This window comes from Thermochaetoides thermophila (assembly GCF_000221225.1).
Source record: "Thermochaetoides thermophila DSM 1495 unplaced genomic scaffold scf7180000011820, whole genome shotgun sequence".
In the NCBI taxonomy this organism is placed as follows: domain Eukaryota; kingdom Fungi; phylum Ascomycota; class Sordariomycetes; order Sordariales; family Chaetomiaceae; genus Thermochaetoides; species Thermochaetoides thermophila.
Genome location: NW_006383036.1, coordinates 533,001 through 543,559, shown reverse-complemented (window position 1 = coordinate 543,559; position 10,559 = coordinate 533,001). Strand labels below are relative to the sequence as shown.

At 54.5% G+C, this 10,559-nt stretch overlaps 1 protein-coding gene across 1 annotated transcript; it reads left to right on the top strand.

The window, feature by feature from the left end:
• Positions 1 to 5,065: 5,065 nt before the first annotated feature.
• CTHT_0051600 (putative nuclear migration protein) lies at positions 5,066 to 9,412 on the top strand (the record flags this gene model as incomplete). Its single annotated transcript, XM_006695438.1, has 1 exon — positions 5,066 to 9,412. The coding sequence occupies one exon, from the start codon at positions 5,066 to 5,068 to the stop codon at positions 9,410 to 9,412; it is 4,347 nt and encodes a 1,448-aa protein (XP_006695501.1).
• Between the last annotated feature and the right edge of the window lie 1,147 nt (positions 9,413 to 10,559).

Sequence of the window (10,559 nt, the reverse complement as noted above, 5' to 3'; positions counted from 1 at the left end):
TTTTTTTTTCCCTTTTGGACTGGTCTGAGTTGAGTTTCTTTTTTGTGATCAACACTGATGTCAACCCCCACAGGATGTGAAATTGAATTCATTATGTGAGGTCTTGTTGTCTTGCTTGCCAACTCCCGGGTTACAAGAAAAGATCGATCATTGATCAAGATCTTTGTCATCAGCCTCGTTCAGCCCTGTCGCGGGTCGATCACACAAGCTAAAATGAAGGGTAGTGCTTACACTTGTTGAAGGCCAGCTCAGATATATCTTGGATGTGGTCTGCTTACTTGACACTAAAACCCTGTTTTTTCACCATCACCGATGGACATTTTCTTTCCTTAGCTGCTTGATAACTGGTACATCAGCTCGGCATTTAGCTAATAACGGAAATTCTTCCACGACAACCAGTGATCTCCGAGACTCCATTGCCGGCGCCAATGGGATGTGATCTTGGACGGAGGACAGTGCCAAATCCAGCGTTCAACTTTTTCGTGTTCCTCAGCAAGAAACACTACTTTTTTTTGTTGATTGTTTCTGGGATGCTGCACCCAAAAGGGATCGTCACACAACAGGAGGGAAAGAAATCGGGAAGAAGTTTGGACTCCTGTTTCTTCCGCCCCTCCATCACATCACGTCCTCCCACACCGCGCCGGGAACGTTTCCCCGAGGTTCCTGGTTTGGTGGTGTGGTGTGGTGGGGGGGGGGGGAAAGGGCACAGACCACGCACACCAACTTTGGGGTACACACACCATCTTGAAGAAGATTGTTGAAGAATCTTTTTTTGAGAAGGTTGAACATGTGCATCAACGGAAGCACGATCCGTAGAGCACACCCAACATCTCGGAGTAACACGGCAGAGTGAGGACTCGGGAAGGTAGTGCACGTTTAACTACAGCACTTGCGTAGCCTGCGCTTGCACGTAGTGTAGCATTCGCACGACATACACGAGTGCGGGAAGTGACTGTGACGCCGTTGGAACCGCGCCTGTAAGAAAACAACAGTCTGTAGAAAAGAGATCGTTGGACTGTGGGATCCGTGCCGTTCTCTACGGGACGAGCAAGACAAGGCCGAGTGTCACAGCTCGGCTACGGCTCCTACGGCTCATTAGGCTCAGGGCCGGTGTGATTGCACTCCGGACCGAGCCACAGATAGGAAGACGGGTGATGACGAGCTCCGCTCTGCGCACGATCTCGGCGTCAGCTCAGTTGTTGAAACCAACACAACTTGGTTTTGATGGATTTTGGCATGGTCAAGTTTCAAGCTGAACTGCAAGAGCCATTGTTGACTGAGGTTTGGAACTCGGTCCTGTCCCAAAGGTCAAACAATCGATTCGGGCCCGAACCGAGTCGCGCACAAAGTGCCCTCCCGCTGTCGTGGTTTTGTGGTTCAGCGTTTTGTGCACCGCGACTCATCATCATCCTCATCGGCACATCAGCCTGTGAAGTGGACGAAGAGGAAGGAAAGGGAAGCCCCCCAAGAAAAGGTGGCCCCACAGAATCGTCCAATCCTATCACGGAGAGGAAAATTGGCTTTTGTTGTCTCTCTTCTCAGGCTCGCATTCCTATTGGCTAATGCACGATGCACGGCCTCACAGAACGCTTACCAGACGGAAAGAGCCTAGCGCGCATTTTTCTTTTTTCCCCAGGCACATTTTCTGGTGCTTGCGTGAGGCTGCCTGGCCCCTGCTCGTCTTCCTTCGGCTTCCTTTCTTTCCAGGAACTCGGGTTTTTCCATTGCATCGTCGAAGCCTCGAAAGGAACCAGCAGACAAGGCAAGACAAGGACCCCTGTTTGGAAAGAAGCGACAGTCGCAGCGGCCAGCTTGGAACGTTGTGATTGTGATGGATAGAAGTCAAGCCACAGCTCTGGGAACTTGCAGCTGGGTTACACTTTGCAATGCGCCGAATGGCGACGATCTTGCTGGAGAGAAAAGGATGAGAGAAATATGGAAATCTGTTGGAGAGACGGAACTCTTCCATACCTACCTGAGGTAGGTATTCCCTCAGTCTCGCTTCAATTGTCCTACAAGAGATAAGTCGCAAGCAACTTGAAAACTTGCTCAAGACGAGAACAACAAAACTTGTCCTCACTTAAAAGGTCCACAAGGCGCTTGTTAGCCAGCTGGTTCGATTCGATCACGGTCATTGAACTCCAGCGCAGGCGGGCCGGGCTTGTCAGCGCGCGCACGCCTTTTCCGGACTTGAAACTCGAAACACGCCATGTCAATTTGACGAGGCGGGCAACTGGCCCCATCATGTGGTGTTGGGAATCGAGAATGGGAGCAAAGGCCAAGAATGCCTAAGGATGGGCCGCGGCCGCGGTATGGGACCAATCCAATCCGCCGGGTCGTTAGTTGTTGTCCAAGTCCTCGGCGTTGCCTGGCCAGGCTGTTGATGATGATTGACCGTGACGAGGTTTGCTTCCCCTGCGGAACGAGGAGGGAGGATTCCGTACACGAGATGAACCGACTCTCGAGAAGTCAAGAAGTACGGAGGTTGTGCCGAAGCACACGTGCAAACATGCACGAACGGTGCAACCTCAATTCAAGCAATTTTCGAGCCGCGTTTCTTTTTTACTGGCAAGCTTCTCTTTACAGCGAGCCATTGCAGCGCCATTACAGCGCTGCAGCCGGCCACTGCAAAGACGAGGACAGTCATTCAAGAAACAGCCGCGGAGCTGGGATAAACCTCCTCCTCAACGGGCCATCGTCTTCATCCATCTCATCTCATCACCAACATCCCCTCTCCCCCCCTTCCCCCCCCCGGTCCTTGCCTTTTTGGCTCTCTTTCATCATCAGCGACATCCTCCACTTCCACACCGGAGGTCCCATGCCAAGCCCGTGGTTTCAGGCTCTTGACTTGTCGAGGTCGACAAGCTCCCGATTTGTGCTCCAGACCCACATTCCGTCTTGGGACTGGGGCCAGCCAGGGACAGGCAGTGTGGGCAGCGGAGTTGGAGATTGGAAACAAACCCCCTGGGGACCTTGTCTTGGCCCTTTCCATCCATGCTGGCGACCCATAGGTGTCAAGGCTTCTGCAGCTGTCTGCATGCTGCATGCTGCATGCTGCAGGTTGCTGCACACCCTCCCACATTTACACACCACATGCCACGGGTTACGGCCCAGAAGTGGCTCACACCCCTAATGGTGCGGCCTCTGGCCTGAAGAGGAGGGGGGAACTTGTTTGATATCCAGTGGATGGATAACGAGAGAGGGAAAAGAGGGAGCGCTGCCTCGAATTCATCATGCCAAAACCCCAGTGCCAAGCACAAAAAAGAGGAGCCAACAGTCAGCAAAAAAAAAAAGACAAAAAGAGACAGGGACTAGGGAGTCCTCCGTGATCTCAATCCCCCTCGTCGCTCGCGTTCCCGTAGCACAGAGCGTGCTGATCGGACGGGTCTCGTCGCAAAAGTGGAGCCCTCATAACAGAAGTGACCCCAGTCCTTCCTTTTCCCATCCACTTCGTCCAGGGTATCAGCAACACCGGCGCCAAGGGTCTGTACGGACAATTCCATTTTCACCTGTTCGGGCACACCTTTTGGTGTTGGGGTTGTGTTTTGTTTCTTCTGTTGCTTCTTTCTTTCGTTGTCTGGTTGTTGTGGTTGTGTTGTGTTGTGTTTGTGCTTCTCTTTGCACCACCACCAACAGCGACAAGCCTGACCATTGCCCCCCTTCAATATTTGGAGGGCATCGTCAATTGGGAGGTGCGACAAGAGAGCAAGCAGCAAGCTGGTCGACAAGCTACTTTCCTTGCGCACGACTCACCTTACGACCGACGACGACATCGAGTAAACGGATTGCCCAAGGTCGAGTCTCGACTCAGCTGCGACTCCATCCCAACGACTAAGACCCAAAGGATCCATTATCTGCTGGAGACCGGGACGCTCGCTCCTGCTTTGTTGATTTGTGTTTGTTCGAAAGGAAAAAGGGAACAGATACTCAAGAAGGAGCTTTCGAAGGAAAGTTTTGCTTTCCTCAGGTGTTTACTTCGCTTCCATTCCCTTTCGCCGGAGCCGGTTTTTTTTTTTTTTTTTACAACTTCGACTTCATCGCGCCGCGCTGTGATACTCCGATTGTTGTCTCTCGCCGCAAACAATTTTTTTTTATCGTTTTCTACATTCGTTTTCTATCAACACTCATTCGTTCGTTATTTTTTTAACTGCCGCGGCAGTAACTTGACTTGACTCGACGCTGTTGTGCTCAACGGTAAGGTACAGGTACGTACGTGCCACGTGCCACGAGACCCTCTCTCCAAAGCTTCGCCGCCCGCCCCCTCCCCCCCCGGCGGATGCCACAACATCACGCAGTCTGACTGACTGGAGCTGGCGTGCTTTGCAACACAGCAGCCTTACAGTCGTTCAGTTCGGTGTTCTAGAAGCGCTGGCACTGGTTCCCGCTGGTACACGAACCGTAGACAACACGAGACCATCCGCCCGGGTCGATCTGCATAATTCGATTTCGATCGAGTGAGATTCACACCACCACGCCGTTATATTGATAACACAGTTCGCCCCGTATTGCATGAGAACCTTCTCCTGAGGTGTGCAGCGCCGACTGTCTGGTCCTCTTCGGATACTGGTACACTCGTGCACACCACCACTGCAATCACTTGCAACACCAAACCAACAAGTCGCCAATGCCGGGCTTGGCTTAGATTTTATTGTTTCTTAGTACTCATGCTATAGGGGTAAATCTGGCCTGTGCCTCGACGTCAATTGAGCGACGACACGCGCCACGTGCGACGACAAGGACCTTTTTTATTATATTTTTTTTTCCCTTCATAAGGATTTTTTTCGAAGTGCGATCCTAAAGACGCTCACTAAAAGTTTGGTTCTCTTAAAACTGTTGCCGAACCGAATTATACGGACGTTTCAATCGCGTTGATCCCGGCCGACCTGCGTCAGGTTGAAACACCGTTTGGAGGAGCTCTGGTATAGGCCGACGAGAACAGGGGGATCATCGAGGTTGGAGCTCCTAACGACTTACAAGCTGCCGCGATATGAGCTGTGAGATGGCCTAAGTATTCGACTGGTATCCACTCAACAACTAGTGTTTTACAACACCCGCACATATCACCATGACCGACGTCTGGGAGACGGAGTACGAATCACCCGGCCCGGCCTCCTCTATGCCGGACCTGTCGCGCAGCGCATCGCGCGGCTCACGCAAATCCCGCCGCTCGCGCACGCCGCCCGGGAAAAAGGGCAAGTCCCGGTCACCACCTCCAGTGCCAGGCGAGAAGAGCTCCAAGCGACAATCCCGCGAAAAAGATGCTGCCCTGGACGAGAGCATAAGTATCCTCGACCCGCGCCGGTTTACGCCGACCCTGCATGCCAGCCTAGTTTCAGAGATACTCTCCCTGCGCCGGGATCAGGAAGAGAAGCTGAAGCTGATTGAGAGTTTGGAGTCCTCGCTGCATGCGGCGCGCGAGGAGTCGGAGGCGCTGCAAGCGAGTTTGTCATCTATGGGCAAGGAGAGCCGCTCGTTGAAGAGACAACTGTCTTTGTTAGAGGGCGGTACCTCGTCGGCGTTTGCGGAGCTGGCTAAAGAACGTGATGAGGCAGTTGAGTTGGTCAATGAGACCAGGAAGCGGTTGGAGACGACACAAAAGAAGCTTAAGAGCTTGGAGGAGGACTCTGACCGCGTGCACAAGCAGTGGGCAAAGGAGAAAGAGGAGTGGGAAGAGGAAAAGAGGAAGTTGGATCGCAGGGTACATGTCGCCGAGACAAGGTTGAAAGCTGTGCTCGAGGAGGTCGCTGCCTTCCAGGCCGCGCAGGCCAAGGCACAGGAGAGCGACGGCGAGGAAAGCGTCAAGGGCAGCGACACCGCCAGTGTGAGGACGCTCAGTCTGACGAATAGCATTCGCTTCTCGGTCGCGGCGAGCATGATTAAGGCGAATGGCGCGTCGTTGGCGGATGAGCTGGGGAATCTGGATGAGGATAGTGATTATGGAGGAAGGGAGAGTGTGCTCTCGAATGGGACCAACTTCCGGCATTTCAGTCGGGACAGTTATGCATCAAGACACCAGCGCCAGCTCAGCAGCGACAGTGTTATGCGCGTTGGGAGCGTTACGAGAGGAAAGCTGGTGTTCAACCCGGCTGCGCTGGAGAAGCTGGAGAGCGCCGTCATTAAGAAGGCGGAGGAGCCGGCTCCCAGGCCGGTGTATGTTGATACCGGCATTCAGTACTCGCCGCCGCCGTCGCCTAAGGCTTCCCCCGTCTCTCCCAAATCGCCTGTCTCGTCTATCTCGCCTCTCTCACCCCCGAAGCCGGCTACCCCGCCGGAGAAGACGGCTACGTCGTTTGTGCAGCGTGTGGCTAGGCTCTTTGACGTTGACAGTCCGCCGCGGTCAGAGACCCCGACGCCCGAGGTCGAGGCCAACCAGCGTAAGAAGCGTGTGCACATCGGCCACTCGCCGCTGGCTATCAAGGCGAAGGAGATGCCCGGCTTGATGGTCAACGGTTCGTGTCAGACTATTGATGAGCCGCTTAGCCCGCCCAAGACGCCACGCATGCCCGTGCCCTTCCAGGAGCCGACGCCTGCGCCGACGCCCGCGCCGACGCCCAAGGCCGAGATGGTATCGGCTTCGACGCAGACCGAGGATGTGCCTGTACCGCTGACGGCGGCGAATCTGGCGATGGGGTTGCCCATTCCGACGATCAGCATTATTCCGCCTTCGAGCAGGCCGAGTACTCCTGGCAGGGAGCATCTCCTGCCGCCGTTGTGCAAGGACTTTGGGTGCCAGGTTAGTCTGCCGGCTGTACCGTATGTCACGTCGGGCATGCAGACGGAGGAGATTAGGGTTGATTTGAGACTGGCGAAGCTGCCTCCTCATCTTCATCCTTCTGCTATCAAGTCCAGACCGTCATCCCCGGCCGCCGAGGTCGCCGAGGGCGATGAGACCAAACAATTCTCCCCCGTCCCGGGCAACCTGCCCCCGAGAAATCCGCGCCGCCTGGCCACCAAGCGCAGCTTCACCTCCGACGCGCCCGTCTCCCCCCCGTTGGCGTCGCCGGCCTCTATCTGGTCCAAGGATTCCACAACCCACGACATGTACCCCGGCAACAACGACGACGGACCCTTATCATCCCACGTCCGTGCACCGATACGTCGTCCCCCAAGGATCAGCTCCCTCTTTGCGGGATTTGGTGATGACTCGGATGATGGGGATGAATTTTTGGCCGGGGACGCGGATGTGTCTGACTCAGAGTGGAAGACTGCGTTGTCGGCGCCGAGGCCGCAGAATGGAAGTGTGAAGGCAGGGAAGAGGAGTTCCATGGGGTCAGTGTCCGAGACGTTGTCGCCTAAGGCACAGAGCGCGAGGTTTGTGAAGGCGTTGGAAGATTTGGATTCGCTTGAGGAGGAGGGTATGGGTGTGGCGAGGAGGAGTTCGTCGAGGAGGGGAAGGGGGGCGTCCATGCTTACTTCTGGCGGGGCGAATAGGATGTCGGGCAGCTATATGAGGAAGACGGCGCTGATTCAGAATGGCATCGCTACTCATGCTAGGGCGAGGAGTCCTAGTCTGACGGACCATGCTCGCGAGCCGCCCTTCCCGATTCCGCAGAGGGCGAGTAGTAGGGCTAAGCCGCCTGTTAGTTGGACTGCGCCTGCAGCGGAGGTCAGGACCCCCAGCCGTGGCTCGGATGCTTGGACTAGGAGGAGCTCGATCCGCAGTCATTATCGGGCTGGGAGCATCCGAAAGGCGAGGACGGCGGGGATCGGGGTGCGCACGAGGCCGAGGAGGAGGACATCGCGCTCGCCGCCACCGTTCTCGCCTGCCGCGAGCAGCGCACTGGAAAGTCCGGGTCTGCCGCCCATGATGAGCGATTACGGTGGTTCCTTGCCTGCGACAAGAGACGGATGGTCGCGCTGGAGGGGCCATCGCTCGCAGCCGAGCACGACGACCGCTACGACGGGGGATACCGGGTCTGCGTCGCATGCTGGGTCGTGGAATGCTAGCGGAGGGCAGCCGACGACGGTGGTGGATGCCATCGCGCAGACGATGGTTGGCGAGTGGATGTTCAAGTATGTCAGGAGGAGGAAGTCCTTTAGTGTGGGTGATGGAAACCGCGATGACAGCAGCAACGACCGGCATAGGCGGTGGGTGTGGCTTGCGCCGTACGAAAGGGCCATTTTGTGGTCTAGCAAGCAACCCACGTCGAATAATGCTTTGCTGGGGAAGGCGGGAAGGAAGCTCGCGATTCAGTCAGTGCTGGATGTTAAGGACGATAATCCGCCGCCGAAGGGGGCCGGACCGTTGTTTAATCGGAGTATCCTCATCTTGACGCCGCAGAGGGCGTTGAAGTTTACAGCCGTCAGTGCCGAGAGGCATTATATCTGGCTGACGGCGCTGTCGTTTTTGGCGCATTCGAACCAGGCTATTCCGGAGACGTTGGCGCTGCCTTTGCCGCAGCCATATCCGGCCTCGAACGCGAAGAGCGGGAAGCAACAGGAACGGAAGCATCAGGAGCAGCAGGTTGTGCCCCCGCCGCCGGAATACGAGCTGCCGAAGCCGAAGAGAAGACCGATAAGAGATTCGATCCGGTTGACGAAGGCTAAGGCTGGGTTTGCGCTCAGCCATCATCATGATAATAAGAAGGCGCAGCAACAGCAACAGACAGTACACGAGCAACCCTTGGCCTCGCCGGCGATCCCGCCCCCGGAACCTTCGCCGACAATTGACAGCGCGCCGCCGAGTATCCCAACGTACAGGCCCCCAATGCCAGACGTGTATCAGTTGCCCGCTCATGCAAGGGACATGTCCCGCGACGCGGCCGAACCACCTTCTGTGCCTAGGTTCTTGGACAGGACGGCCAACTTGATGCATTATCACTCCCCCGGGGTGGTGCATGGCAGGAAGAGGAGTAACACCGGCGGACATATACCCCCGCCACTTTCCTTCCGTGGCTTCTCGGGCCCGATGGGAGGCGGCACAGGGTATCACACCGCGACGAACAGCACCGCTGGCTCGGAGGTGTTTAGCAATTCGGGATCTCTCACGTGGGGCACGACCGGTACGGGCACCGGCACAGGCAGCTTACGCACCGTGGATACGTTCTCCTCGAGGAATAACACTACCACCATGAACAGCGGTAACGGGAATATGTTTGACGCAGTCGGCACAGTCCGCATGGAAGCTTTCATCTCCCCCCTCTCGTTCAGTCGCTACGATCACCCCGAACCTTTATCCCCCTACTCAATGTCCATGTCGGCCACAGAATACGGCTACGAAAGTGACTTCACTCGGCTGGGCAGCAGCACATTGCTCGCGCACAGACGCTCAAGAGAATGGAGTCGACGTGCCGGGTGGGGGAGGGGCGCGCATGTGAGTGAGAGAAAGAGGGATAGTTATCAGAGTAAAGATGGAGATGGGGAAGTTGTTGCCGGGGAGTGGTTTGTGGGGGATCCATTTGGGGGGTTTTAGGGGGCCTTCAAGCGATGGTTTGGACGGAGGAAGAGAGTGAAGAGGTGGGGGAAGAGGTTGAAGGGGAGGCTGAGGGTGAGGAGACTCGGACACGTGAGGAATGAGTGAATAAGCGAGTTAAAGAAAAGGTTGTATAACAAGTCGCTCTTTGACAGGTTCTTTCCCCCCTTGCTTTCCTTGTTTGTTGGTTGGCCAACGTTATATACCATAGCCCTGCTACTGAGAGAGAAAGGCGGGCGTATGGCTGTCGCTACAGCGTTTTCTTTTCCCCCTTCCCTTTTTCTCTGTTCTCTCATCTCACTTCGCTTCTTTTCGGTGGCGGGTTTTTGGTTTTCGGTTCTGTCTGGTTGGGACTGACTTTTTCTTTACTACTCTTAACCAACTGGTAAAAATAAGGTGTGTGTACTATATATATCATGTCTTGAGGAAGGGGATGGTCGTTTTTGGTCTTCACGTCGCTCATTATTGGCACGTTTTGAAGTCACGTTTTGATATCACACTGCCGTGTTGTTTTGTTTCCTTTCCTCTTTTTGCGACTCTCCTCTGTTTTGTATAGTATAATAGTTTTACTTTTCTTGATCAAACGTATCAGGGGAAAAGAGGGGTTAGTTAGTGCTAGGTTCTTTAAGCAGGGTAGGATTAGAAAAATGGAAGACAAAGTAGCGGTTCATATGTGTATATCTCCTCCCTGCGATGTATGTGCTGGAGTTAAGATGCAATATTTCAGATGCAATTTGGTTAAGAGCTAGCTAGTTAGTCGGTTAAATTTGGTGGATGATCAGGTATGGAAAAGTCGAGTAAGAAACATAGTTAACACAAAGCAAACCAAGAGAAGTCCACTGTGGAAAGTTAGTTTTGTTTTAAAGTCGACTAACTAGGGTTAACTGAGTAGGGTTGACTCAGTAGTCTACTTTAAAGAGTTAACTCAGTAAACTCGACTAGATGAAGTTTACTAAGCAGGGCTAACTAAGTAGGGTCGACTGTATAAAGTTGACTAAGTAGAGTTGGTCGACTTTTTGTTGAGCTGGGAAAGTGGGTAATTTCTCATGTTGACTGAATCTTTCAAAGTCACTATAACCCTAACCCTGGCTCCAGCACAACCGTTTGCCCCGCGCCCCGTTATCGCCCAGCCCCGCCATCAATTTGG